Source organism: Anabrus simplex, chromosome 2 (assembly GCF_040414725.1).
Source record: "Anabrus simplex isolate iqAnaSimp1 chromosome 2, ASM4041472v1, whole genome shotgun sequence".
Lineage (NCBI taxonomy): Eukaryota > Metazoa > Arthropoda > Insecta > Orthoptera > Tettigoniidae > Anabrus > Anabrus simplex.
This window is the reverse complement of record NC_090266.1, coordinates 628,411,439-628,438,726: the sequence shown is the minus strand read 5'-3', so window position 1 is coordinate 628,438,726 and position 27,288 is coordinate 628,411,439. Positions and strand designations below refer to the sequence as shown.

At 39.7% G+C, this 27,288-nt stretch overlaps 1 protein-coding gene across 3 annotated transcripts in view; it reads right to left on the bottom strand.

Moving 5' to 3' along the window:
• Positions 1-27,288, bottom strand: part of Wsck (tyrosine-protein kinase Wsck) — a 273,670-nt gene that overhangs the window by 63,118 nt on the left and 183,264 nt on the right. For all 3 annotated transcript variants that reach the window (XM_067141063.2, XM_067141061.2, XM_067141062.2), the window contains exons 7-8: positions 12,812-13,028; positions 12,247-12,539 (exon numbers count right to left, since the gene is read on the bottom strand). In XM_067141063.2, coding sequence (XP_066997164.1) covers positions 12,247-12,539; positions 12,812-13,028 — 510 coding nt within the window. The remainder of the gene's footprint in view (positions 1-12,246; positions 12,540-12,811; positions 13,029-27,288) is intronic.

The following is a 27,288-nucleotide window of genomic DNA, read 5'->3' as shown; positions in this document are numbered from 1 at the left end:
GGATACCCGAAATACGTCGAAGTTTAGTCCACACTTGAGATGATGGAGTATGGGACGTCATGTACAACACGTATCTCTCCCACGAAGCTTTCTTACTCTGTGGAATAAGAATTCGCGCCTTGGCGCGGAGTTTCTTGAAAGTTACCAAGTTGGCCACAGTAGGCTGTCTACAGTAATGTTTATGAGCGCAACGGCGTTCTTAGCTGCTGCTATTTCTTCGTTCCACCAAGGAACGAGTTTTCGGCGAGGAGTCCCGGAGAAGGACGGAATGGACTCCTTAGCAGCAGCAATAATAACTTGGGTGATGTAAGTTATTTCCTCGTCGAAGGTCCGCTGGATATCGTCGTTAAAGGCAGCTAGTGATGTGTACTTTGGCCAATCACCATGTTCAAGAATCCATCGAGGGGGAGCCTCAACGGATTTTTGTTTCAACAAAGTAAGGATGATGGGAAAATTGTCACTGTCACAGAGAGCATCGTGTGTATTCCACTGAAACAGGGGAACCAACGTTCGACTGTACAGACTTACGTCTATGCAAGAATATGTGCCGTAACGTACACTAAAGTGAGTTGGTTCCCCTGTATTCAAAATACATAAGTCCAGCTCTATTACGAATCTTTCCAGCTCCGGTCCCCTGGGGCAAGGCATCTCAGAACCCCATATGGGGTGATGGGCATTAAAATCACCCAATAAGAGGAAGGAAGGTGGAAGCTGATCTATAAGACTCCCAATAAGAGGAAGGGAGGTGGAAGCTGATCTATAAGATCAGTGACATCATTCATGTTAAGAGGCTGGTCTGGTGGAAAATAAACATTACACACTGTTGTTATGACAGGCAAAGGAACGCGAACAGCTACAGCCTCAAGCGGGGTTCTTAATGGAACCTCTTCGCTGTAGGTATCGGAACGTACAAAAATGCCAACGCCACCAGAAGCCCGGTGAGCATAATATCATTCTGTCAAATATAGCCTGAAATTTCTCAAGACCGTATGATACCAGGTCGGAAGTTGGTCTCCTGAATACAGAGTATACTCGCTGCATACTCACTAATGAGCTGACGTAGCTCAGCAAGATGGCTGTCATAACCGTTACAATTCCACTGTAACAGTGCCATAGTTTGGACTATGAAAGGACTGTTAGGTTATGAGCAACAAAATTCTCACAAGCCTAAAGACTATCAACATCTACATCCGTAGATGTAGATGACAGCGCGACATTCATTCCGTCATCAACAGACGGCGGGAATGCCACCCAGAACTTCGACGCTTTTCGGGGGTGGGCAGTTCCCCTATGAGGAGAGCACGCAGGTTTTGGAGCAGGAGTACCTCCTGACGCAGACTCATACCCTCCAGATGGGAGGCATGATTTCTATTTTGCAGGGGAAGTGCGAGAGCGCTCAGCAAGGGCGCTCTTCTTCGCCGCCTTCTTTTCTGGTTTAGACGGGCTGGGAGATGGTTTCCCAGCCCTGGTCGACAATGCCGCCTCCGCCGGCTGGGGCACGGCTTTCGCCGACCTATTGGGGGGGGGGGGCGTAGCCTTCCCCCCTTGCTGTGCTGGCTGGGAACTGCCAGCCGGCACAGACTTCTGGTTGGTCGAAGATGGGGTGGTTCCCCCTTCGAGCTTTTACTCTTTGCGACGTTGCTCGGAGAAGCAACAGTTGCCTTGGGCGCAGCGATCAGCACAGGTGACTATGTTGTAAATGACGAACCTGGAAGGCTCTGAGCTATCATGCTATTGTCAAGTGTACGGGCAGGTGTATTCATGGAATTAAACTTACGGCGCGCTTCCTGGTAGGGTCTTGATCTCCTGGATCTTCTTCTCACTCAGATATGTCGGACAGTTCCGATCCCGAGGAGAATGAAAACCGGAGCAGTTAGTGCACTTGTACGGAGTTCTGCACTCCTCCGCGCCGTTAGCTACTCGTCCACATGTACCACATACAGACGAATTCGAACAACGAGATACCATATGTCCGAACGCTGGCATTGATAGCATCGTACAGGAGGCGGGATGTACGGCCTCACATCGCAACGATAAGTTGCTACCTTGACTTTCTCTGGTAACACTGACAACTTGAAAGAGACAATGCAGGCACCAGTGACAACGCCTTCACTATTGACCTTGCGCATAATGCGCCGGACGTGTCACGCCACGGTTCTTCATGTCTTCCATCAACTCGTCGTCAGTGCTCAAAATAAGGTCGCGGTGAAAGATGACTCCGCGAATCAGATTCAAGGACTTGTGCTCCTCCACTTTGACGAAGATTTCGCCAAAGTGGTCGCACTTAAGCAACTGATTAGCCTGCACTGCTGTACGAGTCTTCAAAAGCAAACTACCGTTGCACATTTTCTTGAGTTCCTCAAGCTCGCCGTAGACACCTTCAATGTGTCTACTAAAAAGAATCAACTTTACTGGCTTAAAATCATGCCCATCGGTTCTGGTAGCGACCAGAAACCTAAGGAAGCCGGATCCCATTCCTTCACGCTGCGCATGTTCCCAGGGAGTTGAACCCCTCAGGGAAGCAAATGTTAAAGACTTTGTTTGGAAGCCATGCCCGAAATCTTCCTCCCTGAATGCCACCCACTCCGATCAGGGGTCTCTGTAGCCGAACCAAGCAGCCAAGGCAATACCCACCTGGTCATAGCAGGTACTGCCCGGGGTCCGATGTTGGACGATGCCTAATACGGGATGACTGAGGCAATGAGCACTAGGACTCCCTTCCTCCAGTCACCTGCAATAGCATGTACCCCATAGCGTGTACAGAGCACTAAATATAGAGAAAAATAAGAATAAATAATTAATAATAATATGTCCTTCTGGCATTCGGCTGTGCGGGGACCTGTGTAGTCACGAGGATACTACTGCCAAGGTACATGGCGCTCCCACCTGCAAGATTCCTGGGTGGGCAATTGCGGGCTTTTGGGCGTAATCGCACATGTAAGAGGCCCATCTTCGAGCAGCATGCACATCAAAATTTTGAAATGGTCTACAACTGACCCTCGGAAAAATAATAAAAAATAAAGAGGGGACCATGGCCACATGACCCTTTAAGTCGCCTTCTCTGACAGGCAGGGATTACCTTTGAATGTATTCTACCCCTCCCATCCACAGGAGGTCCAACACATTATACCAAACTGCAATCCATATCCACGCCTAGGTCGCCCCTTTTAGTTGCCCCTTACAACAGGCAGGGGATACCGCGGGTGTATTCTACATGTGCGTCCCCTACCCGCAGGGGGTAGTGTGTTTGGTCCGCGAGAGGTATTTTATTTCCCTCAAGTCCGCCGGCAAGCTGGTTAGGACCCCCCTATCCGCCACCTGGGACACGCCACGTGGGAGTATCACCTCTCCCCCTGCTACGTCAGCGTAGTAGGTTCGTGGTGTTTGGTTCAGAAAAGATGGAAAAGCGTCCTTAGAAATGGTCCTAAAAGCCTCCGTGGCTCAGGTGGTAGCGCGCCGGCCTCTCACCGCTGGATAATGTGGTTCAAATCCCGGTCACTCCATGTGAGATTTGTGCTGGACAAAGCAGAGATGGGACAGGTTTTCCTCCGGGCACTCCGGTTTTTCCTGTCATCTTTCATTTCAGCAACACACTCCATTCTCATTTGATAGCATCTATCAGTCATTAATAAATCACTTTGGGAGTGGCGACCCCATCGTACTAATAGCCTATATATGATTCATTCATTACATCCCTGACCCGGTAAATGACTGGAAAACAGGTTGTAGGTTTTCATTTTCAGAAATGGTCCTGCAAATGTACTTCTTCAATTAAGTTAATACCGCTCGCCATGCTGCTTTCATAGGTCTGTATAGCTCACATCCAGCAGTTGGAGGAGGTGAGTGCTGTTTCGTGGGAGAAGAATGAAAAAGACAGTGTTCCACTCACACTCCTGGATGACCCTAGAAGACACATGACTTGATAGGTTGTCACCTATCATCACTGTTTGTCCATTTTGCTTCTTTAAATAGGGTAAAGCAATTGTGGAAAACCAGTCTTCGAATATTGGCAGATCGAACCACCCACTCTTATTTCTATTGAAACTGGTACCATGTGGACCACCCTCTTGCCACGTGTCCCACAGATGCTCAGATTTATAAAGAATATAAGGAAGGAACAGTTTCCCATTTCCAATTGCTGCCATCATTACAGAAACACTAGATTTTGACGAATCTACCTCTTTTTCAGCATGCTTACTCCCTCGTTTTACAATTATCTGTTGCTTGCCCGGGTCATCTGACATGTTGGTTTCATCGAAGCTGATGGTATTGCTGGGAAGAAGATTTTCCAGTGTTGGCTTTATGTTAGCGAAATACATTTTAACAGCTGCTTTGTTCAATTCCACAGGAGCTCTTTTTATATTTCCGCTAAGGCGAACAGAAAGTCTTCTGAATGCCTGTTGAGAAATAATTGAACCCTTCTTCTCCTGGTAGATTGTTTGAAAACCGCTTCTCTTTTTGGCCAGATTTATCAAGGTAACCTTTCACAAAATACCTAATGTCCAGTTTAGTGGAAGGAAATCCCCAGTGTGCAGCCCTGATAATACTCTGTTTCAGCATTTCCTTTGCTTCCTCATTTAGGACTGGTTGTCCTCCCAATTTTTTCGGATGTACTTTCTGCACTTTATTTTGAAGGATGGATTTAGGATTACCATACAAATCACATGCTTTTCTATCAGACAACTTGCCATTTTTAATACCACATACAGATTTTTCTAATAGATTTGGTTAGTAATTACACCTTGAAATAGCTCCTTTCTGCCTCTGATAATTTATTTTTTCTTGCTATTTGCTGTACGTTGCACCGACACGGATATGTATTACGGCGACGATGGGATAGGAAAGGCCTAGGAATTGGAAGGAAGCGGCCGTGGCCTTAATTAAGGTACAGCCCCGGCATTTGCCTGGTGTGAAAATGGGAAACCACGGAAAACCATCTTCAGGGCTGCCGACAGTGGGGCTCGAACCCACTATCTCCCAATTACTGGATACTGGCCACACTTGCTATCGAGCTCGGTCTGATAATTTCTAGGCACATTGCTCTCCGTTTTCAATAAACTGTGCGTAAAACACTACTTTTCACTAAATCACACCAAAATTCCACAGCAATCATTTATAAATACTTCAGTCAGTTGATCTCATTAAGAACCGTAGTTATAATGCATTCCTTCTGGTCATGATAATCGAAAGTATCCATTTAATGATAATGCATGAACTTACAACAATCTTTTGCACACTATAAAATTTCCAAGGTATGAAGTAGACTCGTAATAAAATGCATGGAACGTGGCAAACATAACCAAAAGTTCAAACTAAAATGCTCACGGAAGTGCAAAGCAGCGGCGACTCGTTGCTGTGCAACAAAAACCATACTGTCCGAAACAACCCCTGTGTCTGGCATTGACCAGTTTGACGGTATCTTTCACCTTTCTGCTGTTAATTTTCTTTGCTTCTAGTCACTAGGTAGTATGGGGTTAGCCTCTGTTTCGCTGGGCCTTTTGTCCTGTTAGGTTTTATTCTTATATAATGTTGTGGGATTGCTTGGGTGGTTTCAGCATCCTACTTTCTTGGTGTTGACCTATTTTGTAAATTTTCTTTCTGATTTTTTTAAAAATTTAACTTGTTATTGGTGTACATTGTAGCATGAGCTTAACTCTTAAATACTTGAGGATTCTTTCTGTTATATGTGGAGAAGAACAGAAGCTGAAGTACAGAAAAAAAAACAGACAGAATGGAACAATATGTTCAATAACCCCCTTTCTCAGTGTTGACCTATTTTGTAAATTTTCTTTCTGATTTTATAAAAATTTAACTTGTTATTGGCTTACATTGTAGCATGAGCTTAAATAATTAATAATTGAGGATTCTTTCCATTGAGCGTGGAGAGGAACAGAAGCTGAAGTACAGAAAAAACAGACAAAATGGAACAATATGTTCAATAATTCTGAGATAAGTAATACTAAGACTGCAGAAATGACCATCAAAAGGGAAGGAACAAACTCAAAACTCTTTCTGGAAGGAACCAAATTAGAATCAGTTTCTCAATACAAGTACCTTAGAAGCACACACTCAAAAGACAATAATGTCAAGCAGCAAATATTCAACAGGACACAGAAAGCATCAAACTTTTACAATCGAGTCACGAACCTACGCTGGGACTGCAAAATACCTCAAAAAGTAAAAACAACCATGTACCACACCTACTTTGTACCAATTCTCACGTATGGTTTAAAGGTATGTACTCTACTGAATAATGACTATAGCAGAATTCAGACAACAGAAATTATTTCTTTACAAAAGAAAATATTTATAAAATCCTCCTATCAATACAATTCAAGTCATCTGTTAGATGAAGCAAAGTCTATACATGTTTCAGCCTAATCTCAAGGCCATCTTCAGTAGTAAAACAATGATTACATAATATACAAACAAATTAAAAAACGTAATGATGTGAAGTGACAGTGATCATGATTAGTGAGTTAAAAACACATTGAGGTGCAAAGTCCTCTCGTCTAATAGATCTTGCCGACTGTTAAATAAAACACTATGCTGAGGAGTGTAGTGAGACCGTCAATACTATGAATAAAACGTGTAACATCTGTAATGAGAAAAAAGGAATATATGGGTGGATGAAGAACAAGTTAAAAATGATGTACGAAAAGAAAACTCATATGACTTACTTGTAACTAAAAGTTGTCGTCTCGAATGGAGATGACCTTGTCAGTCTCAAGTCACATTGACAACTAAGCCTGTGTGTGGCTTACTGTGTATCTGTGTCGATGTGGTTGGGAGGGGTAATGGAGGGGGAGGGGCAGGGAGGGAGGGACGTTGTGATTCGCGGAAGGAGGGTGTTGATGGAAGGGCGGGTCTTGTTCTAGAATGTCGGTAGTGAAACTCTTTTTTATTAATGAACTGTTCGCAGATGAGCGGGACAAAGGTTTCCAATAAAATATTTTTCTTTTCGTTGATTTCATGTAAGTTATAGACGGGATTGTTATATTGGTCGATATCTATATATATATTCTCTAGTATATTAAGTAAGGGACCTTTCTGTTCGTAATGCAGGATCTTTAAATCTTGATCAATTGTTGTGTATTTATGATTTTTCTCACTACAATGTTCGCTCATGGCTGAGTAGCGATTATACTTTAGGGCATTAAGATGTTCGGAGTATCTTACATTGAAACTGCGGCCTGTTTGCCCAATATACGTTGAAAGACATGATTGGCATTTTAATTTGTATATTCCAGAGTTAGAAAATTTTTTGCTGTTGACAGTATGAGAATTAAAAAACATTTTTGTATTGGTGTGAACGGTCTTGAAAGCTACTTTTAACTTGTGCTTTTTAAAGGTGTTTGAAATAGGATATATATTATTATTATTATTATTAAAGGTAAATGTGGTGAACTTCTCTTTATGGGAAGATTGTTTTTCTAAGGTGGTCTTGGGTTTATTTCTAAATTTATTGAGAATTTTATTCACGAAAGCTTTACTGAAACCATTACCTTCGGCTATTGCATAAATGGTGTTGATTTCCTTTCTAAAATTCTTACGGGATAAAGGAACATTAAGAGCTCTGAAAATCATACTATTGTAAGCTGTCTTCTTCTGTGTCCCTGGGTGTAGAGAAGTTTGATGGATTGTGTTTACTGTGTGAGTGGGCTTCCTGTAAATATTAAAAGAAATGGTTTTATTCTGATTGCGAGTAATAGTTAAATCGAGATAATTAAGGGAATTGTTGTTCTCGGATTCTATCGTAAACTTTGTGTGTGGATCCAGGTTATTAAGTAATTCAAGAACGGTGTTGCTATCAGTAATGTGAGAATCTAGGATAATAAAAGTATCATCCACATACCGAGTCCAATGTTTGATCCCATTAATTTTACCTATAATGCGAGTGTATTCGAGGAAATCTACGTAAATATCAGCGAGGATTCCCGAGGCCGGTGACCCCATAGGAAACCCCTTCTGTTGGTATATGATGTTGTTAAAAGTAAAGATTTCCTCGAATACACTCGCATTATAGGTAAAATTAATGGGATCAAACATTGGACTCGGTATGTGGATGATACTTTTATTATCCTGGATTCTCACATTACTGATAGCAACACCGTTCTTGAATTACTTAACAACCTGGATCCACACATAAAGTTTACGATAGAATCCGAGAACAACAATTCCCTTAATTATCTCGATTTAACTATTACTCGCAATCAGAATAAAACCATTTCTTTTAATATTTACAGGAAGCCCACTCACACAATAAACAAAATCCATCAAACTTCTCTACACCCAGGGACACAGAAGAAGACAGCTTACAATATAGTATGATTTTCAGAGCTCTTAATGTTCCTTTATCCCGTAAGAATTTTAGAAAGGAAATCAACACCCTTTATGCAATAGCCGAAGGTAATGGTTTCAGTAAAGCTTTCGTGAATAAAATTCTCAATAAATTTAGAAATAAACCCAAGACCACCTTAGAAAAACAATCTTCCCATAAAGAGAAGTTCACCACATTTACCTTTAATAATAATAATATATATCCTATTTCAAACATCTTTAAAAAGCACAAGTTAAAAGTAGCTTTCAAGACCGTTCACACCAATACAAAAATGTTTTTTAATTCTCATACTGTCAACAGCAAAAAATTTTCTAACTCTGGAATATACAAATTAAAATGCCAATCATGTCTTTCAACGTATATTGGGCAAACAGGCCGCCGTTTCAATGTAAGATACTCCGAACATCTTAATGCCCTAAAGTATAATCGCTACTCAGCCATGAGCGAACATTGTAGAGAGAAAAATCATAAATACACAACAATTGATCAAGATTTAAAGATCCTGCATTACGAACAGAAAGGTCCCTTACTTAATATACTAGAGAATATATATATAGATATCGACCAATATAACAATCCCGTCTATAACTTACATGAAATCAACGAAAAGAAAAATATTTTATTGGAAACCTTTGTCCCGCTCATCTGCGAACAGTTCATTAATAAAAAAGAGTTTCACTACCGACATTCTAGAACAAGACCCGCCCTTCCATCAACACCCTCCTTCCGCGAATCACAACGTCCCTCCCTCCCTGCCCCTCCCCCTCCATTACCCCTCCCAACCACATCGACACAGATACACAGTAAGCCACACACAGGCTTAGTTGTCAATGTGACTTGAGACCGACAAGGTCATCTCCATTCGAGACGACAACTTTTAGTTACAAGTAAGTCATATGAGTTTTCTTTTCGTACATCATTTTTAACTTGTTCTTCATCCACCCATATATTCCTTTTTTCTCATTACAGATGTTACACGTTTTATTCGTAGTATTGACGGTCTCACTACACTCCTCAGCATAGCGTTTTATTTAACAGTCAGCAAGATCTATTAGACGAGAGGACTTTGCACCTCAATGTGTTTTTAACTCACTAATCATGATCACTGCCACTTCACATCATTACGTTTTTTAATTTGTTTGTATATTATGTAATCATTGTTTTACTACTGAAGATGGCCTTGAGATTAGGCTGAAACATGTATAGACTTTGCTTCATCTAACAGATGACTTGAATTGTATTGATAGGAGGATTTTATAAATATTTTCTTTTGTAAAGTGATAACCGTCAATACGGAATGAGATTCATAACTTGCAACAGAAATGATATTTAGTACTATAAGTCCAACTACTCAAAACGACAAAATCAGGAAAGAAGTAAATACAAAGACAGCTGGCACTGAGGTCCTTATTACCAGTGTAACAAGGAAGTGTAGACTTCAATGGTGTGGACACATTATGAAAAAAAAGGAACAGCGGAAGACCAGCCAGAAAATGCTTTGACCTAATTGTCGAAGGAAAAAGACCACGAGGAATGCCAAGGAAATGCTGGATAAGGAAAGTAAAATAAGATATGGAGGAGAGAGGTCTCAGGTGGGAAGATGTCCAACAGTAGAACAGAAGATGAATGAAGACAAGAGGGTATGGCGAGCGTTTGTATACCACCTGGAAAACTGGAGTCTGTAAATGATAATGATAATTCATTTCCTATCTTCTTCAATATATTATTTAATCAATTTGTAAGAAATCCACTGGATTTTTTTACATACAAAATCACAAGTTTAGAAAAAATGATGCTCAAAATCCTTAGGTAGCAACAAACAGAACACATTTGGAACTCTACTGGACCAATATGGATGTTACTAACTGCAGAACATTTTTTTCAAACGCCCATACCTGCATGAATATCAGTTTTGAGATATTAAAGATTTCTGTCTACACCAGAAAGGTTCATATTCCTTTCAATGGCATTTCGCAGAAAAGAAGTTGAAACAGCACTGAAGATTAAATGAAACTTAAAGGCTTCAATGTTCTCACATCATGTATGATAAAGGCAGCTGGAATACCAGCATATCACTGAAACACCATTGAAAAGAACATGTACATTTCTGGTGTTAACAGAAATCTTTAATATCTCAAAACATCTTTTCATGCACTTATTGGCTTTCGAGAAAAACACTTCCCAGTTGATGAGCACCATGTACTGTATAAGGAAAAAAACAGAAATAGTAATAACTATTACCAGCAGCAAAGTTGATAAAATTAAGCAAACATGTGCAATAAAATGTTGTAATGGAATGGGTATTACTCCTGAATGAAATGTTTACTTGCATATCCTGCAAAATGTGAGGCACATACCAAGAAATATTTAGCTAACATTTTCCATGAATACACACCTTGGGAGTGGCGACCCCATTGTAATAATAGCCTATATATGTTTCAATCATTACATCCCTGACCTGGTCAAAGACTGGAAAACAGGTTGTAGGTTTTCATTTTCATTCCATGAATACAAACTGAAGAGTACACTAAGCCTACATATGTGGGCAAGTCTTTTTTCTTTTCTTTTTTACAATGTGCTTTACGTCACACTGATACAGATAGGTCTTATGGCAACAATGGGATAGGAAAGGCCTAGGAGTGGGAAGGAAGCAGCCATGGCCTTAATTAAGGTACAGCCCCAGCATTTGCCTGGTGTGAAAATGGGAAACCATGGAAAACCATCTTCAGGGCTGCCGACAGTGCGGTTCAAACCCACTTTCTCCAAAATGCTAGTTAAGTCTTAAGCATGTAATTATAACATTTCAGTTATGCATGTAGGTGTACAAGAAAATTATAAAGAAAAAATAAGAGAATTAATTTATGGACCAAAATAGGATTAAAGGTTAAAAAGAACCAAAAAAATTTCTCTTTTAAACAAAGAAGTCTGCCGGGCTGAGTGGCTCAGACGGTTGAGGCGCTGGCCTTCTGATCCCAACCTGGCAGGTTCGATCCTTGCTCAGTCCGGTGGTATTTGAAGGTGCTCAAATATGTCAGCCTAATGTCGGTAAATTTACTGCCACGTAAAAACTCCTGCGGAACTAAATTCTAATATTCTGTAAATCACTATAACAATGATTTATTGTTGAACAGTATCCTCCTTATTCAATACCTTATGGTTAATGTGAATTTAAAAAACTTAAAATTCACAATCGTCACAACCATACATTTTTCGATTCTAATTGGATCATCTTCAGTAGATTGCTAAAATTGACATTACATATTGTGGTTGAAAACATTTAAAACTGAAGTAAGAATGATGTTATGAATGTTAAAGTGTTCTCATTAAGAAATGTTCATGCTCTTATAAGGTTGTGGTTTAAAATATTCAGTGTGCACTATTGTCCCCTTGTCGTGATATCCTCTTGATGTTATCATTAGTTGCAAGTCTACAAATTGGACTAGACAGTATCTGATTAATGATTGATATTATGTGATTTGGTTCGCTGCTAATAAGGATTACCATAATTGCATAAGTTTTGATGGTATGATTGCCTGTAATTGGAAAGTTAAAGTAAATTGAATGCCAAAGAAACACAAAAATATAGTAACATGTGTTTGTCAGTAACAAAGTTTTGACAAACCTTCTTTGCCCAATTGAACGATGTGTTTATATACGTGGTTTTGTGCACACTAACCCAGTTTATAATGTGCTGTAGGCTCAAGATCTTGAGGAGAAACGGCAGGAGGGGTGGGGAGGACTGAACTTGACAAGACTGGTAAAGGAACTGTAGGCAGAGCATGTGAAGTTATGTGGGGGCGGAACCTTTCATTATCAGCACCTTAGCGTCTCTGAAAACCGTAAAAAAAGTAGTTTGCGGAACATAAATCAAATAACAATATTATTATTAAACAAAGACAGCTCACCTTTCTCCGGGCAAGAAATTCCATTCCACGAGCAATACCCACAGCAGTTTCAAGGACTTGAGTTTCAGACAGAGAGCAAAATTGGTGTTGATTCAATGAAGATGGGTCAAGACATCTGCTTGCTAGTAAAACATCTTTCAGTGTGGCAGGTTGGTGATCAATCACAATAAATAAAGTATCAGGGGTTTCACAGGTTCCTATAAGACTCACCAGGTTCTTACAAGAACCAACCTGAATCAAGGTATTTAAGTCCTGTAGCATTGACTTTTTATCTACTGGTGCAAGTTCTCCGTCTGTAAGAAGTAGAATGTCCTAAAAATTATCACTTGCATGCTGCATGAAATAATAATTAGGCAACAATTATACTCTTTCACTTCACAGAGATTTAGTCTAATGGAAAGGCCACTGGAAAGTTAGTGGTTACTTATCAGTCTGAAATAAAATTTCACAACAATGAAAGTGCAACCATATTTCAAAAAGAAATTTTAAAAATGCTTTAAACTCATGCATGAGCAATGTAAGAATGACAGAATTTTTAAAGAAACACAATAAATGGGTTAATTACCTGCAATCACATATATTGCAACCGGAATAGGGAAGCCTCTTTGTTGAACAGTTCCTTTCATTACGTTTCCATACTTTCCTTTCCCCAAACGTTCACTTTTTACATCCAAAAAGTTGCGAGGAATATTCCACACTCGTTGCTTTAATTTTTCATAATGATCTGTCCATTCGTCCTCCTCATCAGGTACATAACCATTATGGACATAGCTACTGGTATCCTAAAAAGAAATACTTTTGTACAACACTGCAACAGATGGTAATAATAATAATAATAATAATAATAATAATAATAATAATAATAATAATAAAAATAATAATAATAAGAGGAAACCAATTTTAATATTACGACCATAAAGAATACCCAAAATTCTTAACAACTCATATAACTGAATCATGGAAGTGAAGAAATTCAAATATTTGGGAGAGATAACTCAAGAAAACGGTTTAGAAAAATCTGCTATAGAAAAGAGGATACACAAGATGGAAAGGGCATATGGTATTACTAAAAACTTCTATAATAAACATCATTTATGTACAATCCAGTGGTGGTAGAAGGGGAAAGGGCAACCCCCACATACACAGAAGTGCCTCCTTTCAATCATTACTGATCTGCATTTTTTTTTAAATTTTGCTATTTGTTTAATGTCGCACTAACACATAGTTTTCGGCGATGGAAGGGTGGGAGATTTGGAAGGTAGCAGCCGTGGCCTCCATTGAGGTACAGCCCCAGCATTTGCCTGGTGTGAAAATGGGAAACCAAGGAAAACCATCTTCAGGGCTGCCGACAGTGGGATTCGAACCCACTATCTCCCGAATGCAAGCTCATAGCTGCGCGACCCTAACCGCACGGCCACTTGCTCGGTAGATCTCCATTCACGGCAGTCGCCCAGGTGGCAGATTCCCTATATCTGTTGTTTTCATATCCATTTCTAAAATGATTGCAAAGAAATTGGAAATTTATTGAACATCTCCCTTGGTAAGTTATTCCAATCCCTAACTCCCCTTCTTATAAACAAATATTTGCCCCAATTTGTCCTCTTGAATTCCAGCGTTATCTTCAGATTGTGATCTTTCCTACTTTTAAAGACACCACTCAAACATATTCGTCTGCTGATGTCATTCCACGCCATCTCTCCAATGACAGCTCGGAACATACCACTTATATCACGAATATTACAACAATATTTCTTGAACCACCTATTCAATACATTCCACTATTTTATGTGGTTAAAATTTTACATAGTATTAACCCATTCCAGTCTGGGCCTTAATATCCCTAACAAACGTTCTGGACTGGGCATTTTCTGTACCTGTAGGAGATATTTACATGATTCTTTTTTCTTTATGCTTGTTTGAGCATCTAGTTTTGAGAAACGCTGTTCGAATCATGTCAACTATCACTTGAGATTTTAAAATTGTTTATATATTATACCATGTTTTTGCGAATGAAATTAAGGCCTGATGGATAACTAAGCAAGTTACAGTTTTCTGAAATACAATTATTTTTACCCTATTTTGCTAATATAAAATGTGCATTGCAATTAAAAACAACAATAATGAGTACGATATAAAAATAATAATTTTGCAATAATAATAGTAATAATTACAATAATGAAAATGGGAGCTCTTATGAAATTTTATTTTAATTGATAAATTTTGTCAAGTTACTCAAATGTAAAATTATTGTTCCATTTACCACAAAAGACTTCCGAGAAAGAGAAAATGCAGTCTTCTAAACAGACAACTTTACTAATATGTGGACAATCTTACGTATTCACGCAAATATGAAATACGCGGGAACATGCGCTAGGCCGTAAAACGAACTCCAATCATAATGAAATGTAAGAAGCTGTTTCGAATTCATATGTCAATAATATGTTCATTTGCGCATAAACTTATAATATATCATAAAATATCGAAAATATCACTTTTGTCAAGCACATGTTTGCCGCGATAAGCCATGTCTTCGAGCTCACTGAGTGACAACATCTACTGATGCATGTTGATAGAAAATATCGTAAATTCTCTGACTTAGACATATAATACTGCAATTTGCTTAAATACTCTCGTAACTAATACATGAAGAAACACGATGTAACCACCAGAAAGCGTGCATAGCTCGTTCTCGATTTTTAGTGAATTGTCAAACCTTACTACGGGCTATGCCCGCAGCGCGGCCTGAGCGTAATTTCGGCCGCTGTGAGCTATGCTTGCAGTTAGACCGGAAAGAGTTAAGAAGTCTTAAGGTACATGTTTCACCCTTTTTATGGGCATCATCAGACTAACTCAATCTTAAAGTTATTGGTTGTGGAACCTATCTAATCTTATAAAATGTACAGCAGAATAAAAATATTAAACAATGGTCTCTTAAAATATTGTACAAGAACATCTAAAACAGTGACAATGCACAGAAATTTTATTAAGTATATTGAGAAATAAAAGTTTTGAAGACTATAACATGGTCAATCTTGAATATGTGAGTGCATAAAGCCAAAATGGATCTTCTTCTTCTTATACACCATTAGAACATTGACGACCTTGAGTGTGATAGTACATTAATCCTCGGGGAGCATTTGACCCACTCCTGTAACATGAGTTCAAGATAGCAAGACCAATGTCAAATATATTTACAACAGAAGTATGAACATATCTCGTGTGTTAAATGATGATGATGCTTGTTGTTTAAAGGGGACTAACATCAAGGTCATCGGCCCCTAATGGTACGAAATGAAACAACAAAAAGTTCAAATTCATCCACTGACCAAAATAAAATAAAAAATGTCATGGGAAAATGGACATGAACCCAACAAAAAATACACAAAAAACAGTGGAACAGACTAAAAAAAAAAAAAGGTCGTAAATAATAGTATTACTGACCAAGGGACCACTCGTAAAGCACAATGATGCTTGATGTGTAAAGGGGTGCAAAATCCACGCCTAAGGTCCCACAGAATGGTACATGTCGCGAGTAAAGCAGAACCATGGTATTTGTCATGTTGGGGTACTAATCAAAAGCAGCGAAGACTCACTGTGTTCCACACAAGATGGTACTACTCCCAAGTATTGCACTTCGTACAGGGAACGCAGACCTATGGTGTTTCTCACACAATGGCGCCACTCATAGCCGACGCAAACCGATAAGGTTTTTTACCTAGGTGTACTAACCACAGGGACTTGCACTATCCCGTGGTGTTCCTCACATAGTGGGTACTAATCACAGGCAATGCAGACCCACGATGCCGCTCATATAACGGTACAACTCACAGGCTACGCCCAGACCCGCGGTGTTGCTCACATGGGTACGATGCACGGGTACTGGAAATCCCCAGGCCAGCCCCTTTACTGCTACTAATCACAAACGTATTTTGTACCTAATTTAGTGGTACTACTCGCAAGTACAGGCAATCCATGGTGTTCCCCGCGTGATGGTACGAATCAAAAGTAGTTTCATGGTTCTAATTCAATCATCCCTTGGTCGCCCCTTTTAGTCACCTCTCACGACAGGCAGGGGATACCGTGGGTGTATTATTCGTCTGCATCCCCAGCCCACAGGGGGTAAGGAGAGAGAAAAAAGAAGAAGGGATCCCCCACTTCGAAAAATGAAGTAACGGACAAAGAAAGGCAAGGGCCATGAAGGGCGTGAAAATGAAAGACTCCCTAGGCCTCGAATGCTCTAATACCGTCGGGGTTGGAAAAGAACAAGGGAGGTCGGATAAGATATACGAAAGCGAGGAGCCTGGCACAAGTAAGTGGAAGCAATGCCAAGACTCAGCTAAGGGCCCCGTGGTCGCCAATCCACACTCCCAAGTTGAAAGTCCCTTGGGCCCCTTTTAGTCTCCTCTTAAAACAGGCAGGGGATACCACGGGTGTATTTTATATGTGCGTCCCCCACTCGCAGGGAGTTGTGTGTTTGGTCCGCAAGAGGTATTTTATTTCCCTCAAGTCCGCCGGCAAGCTGGTTAGGACCCCTCTATCCGCCACCTGGGACGCGCCATGTGGGAGTATCACCTCTCCCCCTGCTACGCCAGCGTAGTAGGTTCGTGGTCTCGCGTGTTAAAAGAATACGGCTGATATTATCACAAAGTCGTAGAAAAATGTATGGCACTTCTTCTTGGAGATGTTGATAATGAAGGGTCAAGGCTAGCTGTTGCTACTGCAATGATATGTTGGGAATCGACAGGTTCCAAAAGATGGTCTAGTGGGTGTAGTTATCCCTGTTGAAATACTTACTCGAGGAAGTGATAGTGTTTTATATGAAACAAAATGTTGAGGACATTCTTTTTCTTACAAGTTGCTTTACGTCGCTCTGACTCAGACAGGTCTTATGGCGATGATAGGACAGGAACGGGCTAGGAGTGGAAAGGAAGCGGCCGTGGCCTTAATTAAGTTACAGCCCCGGCATTTGCCTGGTGTGAAAATGGGAAACCACTGAAAACTATTAAGGAGGACTAGTTAGACGGGTGTTGTACATGAGACCTCCAGTAAATCAATACGCCTACGGAAGTACTTACTCGTACGGAGCATGTCAAGTACATCAGACTGTTCCAGCAGTGCTAACTTGACTGACCTTTCTACTTCTAGTGTTATTTCGATGTGGCAAAGGCGGTGAAAGACACGGAGGGGGGAAGGGGTGGGCGGGTCTTTGCGCACAAGTGGTGTTGTTAGAGGGGGTTTATTAGGAGTAGTATGGGTGGGCCTAGTGTTTGGCGAGGTGGTGGGAGCTTTGGAACAAAATGTACTAAAAATTTGCAGAATTTTGTTATGTTTCAAATTTACAATACCTAAAAATTTAGGAGAATAATTACTTGTAACATACCACTTAGTCGAGCAGCTTGTCTCCTTTCTACCAAGTCTTCCCAGCCCAAACTTTGTAACCATTTGTAATTCTACTCTTTTTTCGGAAATCACCCAGAAAAAAATCGAGCTCTTTTCTTTCTTTTTTTTTTTTCCCAGTTCTTGAATCAAGTAATCCTGGTGATAGTCAAATACACTGAAACAATACCCTAGTTAGAGTCTTACCACAGATTTATATGCCCTCTCCTTTACATCCTTACTACAACCCCTAAACACCCTCATAACCACGTGCAGAGATCTGTATCCTTTATTTACAATCATATTTATGTGATTACCCCAATGAAGATATTTCCTTATATTAACACGTAGGTATGTACAATGATCCCCAAAACGAACTTTCACCCCATCAAAGCAGTAAATAAAACTGAGTGGACTTTTCCTATTTGTGAAACTCACAACTGACTTTTAACCCGTTTATCATCACCATTGCCTTCCACCTCACAACATTATTGAGGTCAATTTGCAGTTGCTCACAATCTTGTAACTTATTTATTACTCTGTATAGAATAACATCACCTGCAAACAGCCTTATCTCTGATTCCACTTCTTTACACGTACCATTGATATATATAAGAAAACATAAAGATCCAATAATACTGCCTTGAAGAATTCCCTTCTTAATTATTATAGGGTCAGATAAAGCTTCGCCTACTCTAATTCTCCGAGATCTATTTTCTAGAAATATAGCATCCCACTGAGTCACTCTTTTCTGCCAGTAGTCTCCCATGATCCACCCTATCAAATGGTTTAAACAGATCAATCACCATACAGTCCATTTGATGACCTGAATCCAAGATATCTGCTATATCTTGCTGGAATCCTACAAGTTGAACTTCAGCGGAATAACCTTTCCTAAACCCGAACTGCCTTCTATCAAACCAGTCATTAATTTCGCAAACATGTCAAATATAATCAGAAAGAATGCTTCCCCAAAGCTTACATACAATGCATGTCCAACTTACTGGCCTGTATTTTTCAGATTTATGTTTATCACCCTTTCCTTTATACAAAGGGGCTACTATAGCACCTCTCCATTCATTTGGTATAGCTCCCTTCATGTAAACAATAATCAAGTAAGTACTTCAGATATGGTACTATATCCCAACCCATTGCCTTTAGTATATCCCCAGGAATCTCATCAATTCCAGCCGCTTTTCTAGTTTTCAACTGTTCTATCTTATTGTAAATGTCATTGTTATCATAGGTAAATTTTAATACTTCTTTAGTATTTAGTCACCTCCCCTATCTGGACATTATCCTCATAACCAACAATCTTTACATGCTACTGACTGAATACTTCCGCCTTTTGAAGATCCTCGCATGCACACTCCCCTTATTCATTAAAGATTCCTGGAATGTCCTTCTTGGAACCTGTTTCTGCCTTAAAGTACCTATACATACTATTCCATTTTTCACTAAAAATTGTATGACCACCAATTATGCTTGCCATCATGTTATCCTTGGCCGACTTCTTTAATGGATTCAATTTCCTAATAAGTTCCTTCAATTTCTCCTTACTTCCACAGCCATTTCTAACTATTTCTTTCCAACCTGCAACTCCCTCTTAGTTTCTTTACTTCTCTGTTATATTATAGTGGATCTTTACCATTCCTTACCAGCTTTAAAGGTACAAACCTATTTTCACATTCCTCAACAATTGCTTTAAACCCATCCCAGGGTAACTTTACATTTTTATTTACCGTTTTCCACCGACAACAGTTACTTTTTCATAACTCCCTCATGCCTGTTTTATCAGCCATATAGTACTGCCTAATAGTCCTACTTTTAAGATCTTCCTTTCTCTCACATTTATTTTTAACCATGACAAAAACCGCATCGTGATCACTAATACCATCTATTACTTCGGTTTCTCTATAGAGCTCATCTGGTTTTACCAGCACCACATCCAGGATATTCTTCCCTCTAGTTAGTTCCATCACTTTCTGAATTAGCTGCTCTTCCCACATTAACTTATTTGCCATTTGTTGTTCATGTTTCCTGTCGTTTGCATTACCTTTCCAATTGACATTTGGTAAATTGAGATCACCTGTTCACTTTCCTTTCCATATCATTTCCAACATAGCTGATTATCTTATCAAATAATTCTGAATCAGTGTCAGTGCTACCCTTTCCCGGTCTGTATACTCCAAAGACATCAAGTTGCCTATTATCTTTAAGAGATGAGCCTTACACCTAGAATTTCATGTCTGTCATCTTTAACTTTTTCGTAGCTTACACATTCTTCTTTCACCAGAATGAATACTCCCCCTCCTACGACTCCTATCCTATCTCTACGATACACACTCCAGTTCCGTGAGAATATTTCTGCATCCATTATATCATTCCTCAGCCATGATTCAACTCCTATTACAATATCTGGTATGTATATATCTATTAAATTAATTTGATTCCTCTCTTTACAGTACTTCTACAGTTGAGCACTGTCATCCCTACTTGACTTCCAGTTCCCTGTACCCTTATCACCGCTTCCTAGGCCACCCCGTTTCCCAGAATGTACCTGTCTATAACCCTTCTAAATAAATTTCCTAACTTATACATACCACTGCGGTTTAAGTGAAGGCCATCTGAGCGCAAATCCCAATCTCCTACCCACCCATTAGGATCTAGAAATCTCACTCCCAGTTACCTACAATACCAACTCCATAGTCTCATTAAAATCCCCAATCGCCTTCCAGTCAGTATCCCTCCTACACAGTATTCCACTGATAACAATCTCTGCTTCTTTAAACTTCTCCCGTGCTGCATTTACCAGATCCCACACATCCCTAACTATGTTGGTACTTTTTTTTTTTTTTTTTTTTGCTAGTTGCTTTACGTCGCACCGACACAGATAGGTCTTATGGCGACGATGGGGCAGGAAAGGGCTAGGAGTGGGAAGGAAGCGGCCATGGCCTTACTTAAGGTACAGCCCCAGCATTCGCCTTGTGTGAAAATGGGAAACCACGGAAAACCATCTTCAGGGCTGCCGATAGTGGGGTTCGAACCTACTATCTCCCGAATGCTGGATACTGGCCGCACTTAAGCGACTGCAGCTATCGAGCTCGGTACTGGTACTTTTAAACCTGCTTGTCTTACATTGTTAGTACCAATGTGAAACACTACCACTTTGTCCTATCCCTCCTCCTCTTCTACTTTTGTCAACATCTGCCTCAACCTAATTCCTGGACAATACTCTACCCTGGCTCCCTTTCCTCCACACACTTTCCCCACATGTCTAACAATGGAATCCCCCATGACCAGAGCCTCAACCCTACCAACCTCATTTGGTCCCCTCCCCTCCTGGTCAGCCCTATCTTCTCTCACTGCTGCAGATGCTACTTCCTCCTCCCTTTTCTCCCTCCCATGAACCTGTTCCACCTGTCTTTTCCTATCCACTACTCCACCTTTCCCTTTCCTACCTTTTCCCTTCCTCCTACTTCCATACTTCTCAGCAACAGTTCCCTGTTCCTCATCTTCCCTCAGTTGTTCTACCTGCAGTGACTCGTACCGATTTCTCACAGACACCTGTCCTGAATTCTGATCCTGAATAGACCCCTTAACCTGCAATCTCCTTCCTCTTAAAACATTAGACCACCTGTCTTCTATAATTTCCCCCCTTTCCTTCCCATCCCTCTTTTACACCTACTGTATCCTGTACATTCTTTGACGGAGGCCTACTTTCCTTCCTGTCCTCTGAGAGAATCCTAATTATCTCCCTCAAATTCTCCAACTCTTCCCTCATACTCCTTAATGCCTGGCCACACCCACAGTTCCTACACTTGCACTCCTTAGCCAATCTTTACAGATAATCGGATGAAAAGGAAAAATAAAATAACTTATCGTGTGCAAAATAAAAATAAAGAAAAGAAATATTGTCTAGGATAGTTCACGAAGATCATACAACAAGAAGGTAATTAATATAAGCTGCTACTACTACACTACAATACTATTTAGTTGTACAATTTTTTTCTACAACACCCTAACAGAATGAAAATTGCTGTTAATTACTGAAAACTGAAAGTAATACACAAGAATTACACAATCCTCGCATGTGTATGTTTACATAATCTTTTCTCAATATATAGGGATGTACAATTTTAAATTTACATATTTATACTCTAAACACTGTAATATTAGTATAACAATGATCCTAATGTATGCTATACGCCTACATATTAAAAGTAACAAGACCCAGTCATTCATATCCTCACTCATACCCCTGAATAAACACTCTTCCAAGCCCAAACTCGTTCATAACCTATTTTGCACATGCAACTATACATGTCTGCCTATATTTTACTGTCCTTGCACACATCATTCTTGAAATTCTAGTTTATACAAGTTATATACATCACACAACATGGATTATGTACACATACATTTTTCTTTACTGTGCTGATGAAGTGATGAAAAGGAAGTAGTTTTACTTTAAGTACTTACACTGCTGGGGTAAAGAACTTTGTATTAACATTTTCTAATTATTCCTTACAGCGCTTTTTATAATGTTTAAAAAATTGTGAATATCTAAGCCAAGCCAAGTACAGCTATGTCAACAATCCACTCGCACTACCACAGTTCAGCTTCTCCAGCGAGCTGGGTTTCCTTGCCAGCGCGATAGAGAACTACCCCCAGCGAAATTTAAGGTCACTTGGGTGATGCATGCACTTGGAAGCTTCTTCGAGGCGGAGCTGTGCCCCCTCCCCCTGACAGCAATTTACGGCAACAGGTCAGCTAGCTTAGGTAATGGGTGTTAGTTTTAATACTTTACACTCGTAGTCTTCAGCGCCACACACTAGAGACTGCAATAAAAAATATCAACATCTTAACAGTATAGCCACATGCACATCATCTCGCTAATAAAAATAGAGCCAGTATATGAAATCAATTGTAAAAAAGAAGAATATATTTTAGTCTTGGGTTTCGAAATGTATACAGTTTTTTCGAGCATTTCACTGATGACACGTGTAGAGTATGTGTTCCGATAGCCACAGAAAAATATTTAGGTTGCCCAGCATGAACACAGGGTTGAGCGCGAATGGTTGTCTGTGATGGTGGTATATAGTGAATTTTTGTAGTTTTCCTCTTGGATTATAGGTGAAGGTTTTGCGAGTTCTGTGACATTCTTCACGAATATAACATGTGTTATACGTTGTGACAAATATTTTCCCTCGTTTGTTGTTGATGCACATACACTCAGTATGCGAGTGAAACTATAAAACTTCGACGGTAAAATACCAGTTAAGTTTAGATTAGGCTTTTTAACTAAAAAACAAAAAGTTAGTCCCAGTGTATTTTTGTGAAAACCATGACTGTGCTATCACGAAGCATCACCGGACGAAACTGTAAGTACACTGCTGAAAATCTGCTATAGATTAAGTTATGATGGTGTCGTCACTGACGTGAATATCAATTTGGAAGTATGTATGAGCATGTGGTTGAAAATATTCTTGAAAGATCTTTCTCAGGTAGACCTTTTCAAGAAAAATGCAGCCTTATAGAATGGTAATGTTGACTTTAGAGAGTGTAGTGGGGCTACGATTGTTTATATTTAAAAAACTTTTTTGCAGCTGGGGTAATGAATATGTTCACCGCACACCACTGTCCAATAATACAATAATAAAATTACAATATCTATGTGAGCAAACGCCTAGTATTAAATTAAAAATCAGATAAGGGTGAAGTATTAAAAATACGACTCATTAGAAAACCTGGGTCAAATGAAAAGTACAGAATTGGGGAAATGAAGAAGTAATTTGGAAATATATCAGAACATAGAAAGCATAATGGAAGCAATAAGATAAAATGAGACTTTTCTTTTCCTTTTCTTTTCTTGGACATATCTTTTTTTTTTTTGCTATTGGCTGTACGTCGCACCGACACAGATAGGTCATATGGCGACGATGGGACAGGAAAGGCTAGGACTGGGAAGGCCGTGGCCTTAATTAAGGTACAGTCCCAGCATTTGCCTGGTGTGAAAATGGGAAACCACGGAAAACCATCTTCAGGGCTGCCGACAGTGGGGTTCAAACCCACTATCTCCCGAATACTGGATAATGGCCGCACTTAAGCGACTGCAGCTATCGAGCTCGGTGGACATATCTTTAGGATGGATGAAAACAGATTAACAAAGAAAAAAGTCAACAATTTGGATTTAAGAGTTCAAGAAATCTTTGGAATGAAATAATATCAGAAGAGAAGATATCGAAGAAAAAGGTATTTTTAGAAATAAACTGTTAAAGATGAAAGGATTCCAAGGCAACAGGGAAGAGAAAACTGGTAAAAACTGGTCTGTTTGTCAGGAGAGAAAGAAGATACACAGTGAAAGGATAAAAAGTATTGGAAAGAAAGGAAAATATCAAAGGCTGAGGAACTGAAATTGCCATGCAGTCACTAGCAGTCCATCATAGGATGATAATGACGATGATGAAGATATCAACCACCCTTTCGATAAGTATTGGCTTTTTAAGAAAAAATACAATTAGAAAATGTTTGGCCTAAAACAGAGTTTTTAATATTCTGTAAGTCCACTGACATAGGCCTAACAAGTAGGTACTCTTTAAAAGATAACCACCTGTATGAGAATTTTTGAACCTACAACCCTGAACTCACAGGACAAAGACTTACTTTGCTATGCAGCTATTCAAAGTCAATCTTCTTTTTCCTGGCCTTGTCCCAATTATTTAATGTCAGCACTGCTTTACGGACAGATGCCTTATCCAACACCACCCTTATCTGGAAGAATGTATTCCCTACTGCATGTTTCTGTGATGGTTGGCACGATGGTGAGACGTGTGTAAATGAAGATATTAAATATGATGCATACAAACACCCAGTCTCTAAGCTAGAAGAATTAAACAGTACTGATGGGCAGTGCTCTCACTTGAGACTCTCGAGACGGACATCACAGATCTCAAGACTCTTGCGAGAATCTCAAGACCGGTTTTTCTGTGCTGCAATCTGTGCCACGTCCCAGTAACTCGGAGCTTAAGATTGATAGTATATCATCAGCAGTTATTGTGTGAGATAACGTTCTCGTACCGAAACGTCTGTGCTGACAAAATTTGTCAAAAGCCTGGAAAAGTACTGCATGTTCAACTATGAGCCCCTTAATACCACTAACAAAAGTGAAAACAGGTCAGTATCTTAAAAGGTTCATGAGTAATTTGAGGTGTACATCTTAGCTGAAATTCTCTGTATAATTTGTTAGAAGTGTAGATAGGATGTACACCTACCTGGATACCTCACAACTGTTTCCGACAGAGTAGCTTCTTTTGTAGACCTGGTTGGATGTCTTCTCTGTGACAATTTAACTTCAGTGATATTGTGTGTGTTTAAGTGGCTGACCATCCCAGAAGTATTTCTGCTGACATACTTTACTTCCTTTGAACAACAGAGCGTAATATGCTATGTGGCATTTCCTAAAAATAATCCCACGTCTATGAAACTGTCTTAAAGTTGTCACGAACAATTAGACACAATTACACATTCATATAACGAAGTACCTAATTATCAATCAATCACCAATGATCTGAATTTAGGCCAGTTGCCCAGGTCGCAGATTCCCTATATGATGTTTACTTAGACTTTTCTTAAATAACTGCAAAGAATTTGGAAATTTACTGAACATTTCCCTTGGTAAATTATTCCAATCCCTAACTCCCCTTCCTCCAATAAACTAATATTTGTCCGAATTTGTCCTCTTGAATTCCAACTTTATCTTCATATTGTGTTCTTTCTTACTTTCAAAAACACCACTCAGACTTATTTGTCTAGTGTTATTCCACACCATCCCTTCACTGACAGCTTGGACGAGCATCTCATCTCCTTTCTCCAAAGTCCTTCCAGCCCAAACTTGGCAAAATTCTTGTAATGCTACTCTTTTGTCGGAAATCATGCAGAAAAACTCTAGCTGTTATTCATGGGATTTTTTCCAATTCTCCAATCAAGTAATCCTGCTAAGGGTCCCATACGCTGGAACCATACTCTAGATGGGGTCATCCAAAAAACGTATATGCCCTCTCCTTTACATCTTTACTACAACCCCTAAATACCCTCATAACCATGTGCCGAGATCTGTATACTTTATTTACAATCCTGTTTATGTGAGTACCCAATGAAGATCTTTCCTTATAGTAACACCTAGGTACTTAGTGATCTCCATAAGGAACTGTCACCCCATCAACGCAGCAATTGAAACTGAGAGGATGCTTCTTAATAGTGAAACTCACAAACTCACACTTAACAGATCCAGCCACCTTGCAGGATGGATGACGCCTTCCGAAAGACTTCCTCCAGGCCACGAGGAAAGCTGGTCAATATGGAAGACACTCAACAGGTTGCCTTCAGGAGTTGGTAGAACAAAGACCAACATGAGAAAGTGGGGTTTTGTTTGTAACTCCACTCTATGTGAATGCGGTGACGAACAGACAATGAGCCATCTTCTTGTTTGTAACTTGTGTCCAACTACTTGTTCTCTCCAGAATGTGATCGATGCTACCAAGGAAGCATGTGAATTAGCTGCATATTGGTCACACCACATTTAATTAATTTTGTATTTATGTAGAGCTTAAATAACATCGTTACCTGCCATCATCGGAAATGATTAATGATTATAGTACCAGATTTGTTATTGTCCTGTATAATTGTAAGTATAATGTATAAATCATACCACTGACTGCTGTCAATCTCCCAACATTGTCAATGTCTTTTGCTCACATCTTGTAACTTATAGGCATGATATAGGCTTTTGGGCTTATGATGTGTCAAGAAAATAAGGTGAAATTCTTTACGTTTCGCAGAGAAATTTGCTCTGTGCCTTCAGAAGAAAAACCCGACTGTTCGCGAGAAAGGCTTTACCTTTAAAGGTTGTAAGGAATGGTAAAGACCCACTATATTATAACAGAGAAGTAGAGAGACTAAGAAGGAGGTGTAGGTTGGAAAGAAATAAGAGTTAGAAATGGCTGTGGAAGTAAGGCGAAATTGAAGAAAATTACTAAGAACTTGAATCTAGCAATGAAGTCAGCTACAAATAACATGATGGCAAGCATAACTGGCAGTCATACAAATTTTAGTGAAAAATGGAAGGGTATGTATAGGTACTATAAAACAGAAACAGGTTCCAAGAAGGACATTCCAGGAATCATTATTGAACAAGGAGAGTGTGTATGTGAGGATCTTCAAAATTCAGAACTATTCAGTTTGCAGTATGTTAAGATTGTTGGTTACAAGGATAATGTCCAGATAGAGGAGGTGAATAATACTTAAGAAGTATTAAAATTTACCTATGACAACAATGACATTGAAAACTAGAAAAGCAGCAGGAATTGTTAAGGTTACGGGGGATATACTACAGATAATGGGCTGGGATAAGGTACCATATCTGAAGTACTTATTTGATTATTGTTTGCATGAAGGGCTATACCAAATGAATGAAGAGTTGCTATAGTAGCCCCTATGTAGAAAGGAAAGGGTGATAGGCAGTTCGGGTTTAGTAAAACGTTATTCCTATGAACCTCAACTTGTAGGATTCCAGTGAGATATAGCAGTTATCCTGGATTCAGGAGGTCACACGGACTGTATTGTGATTGACCTGTCTAAGGCATCTGATAGGGTGGATAATGGGAG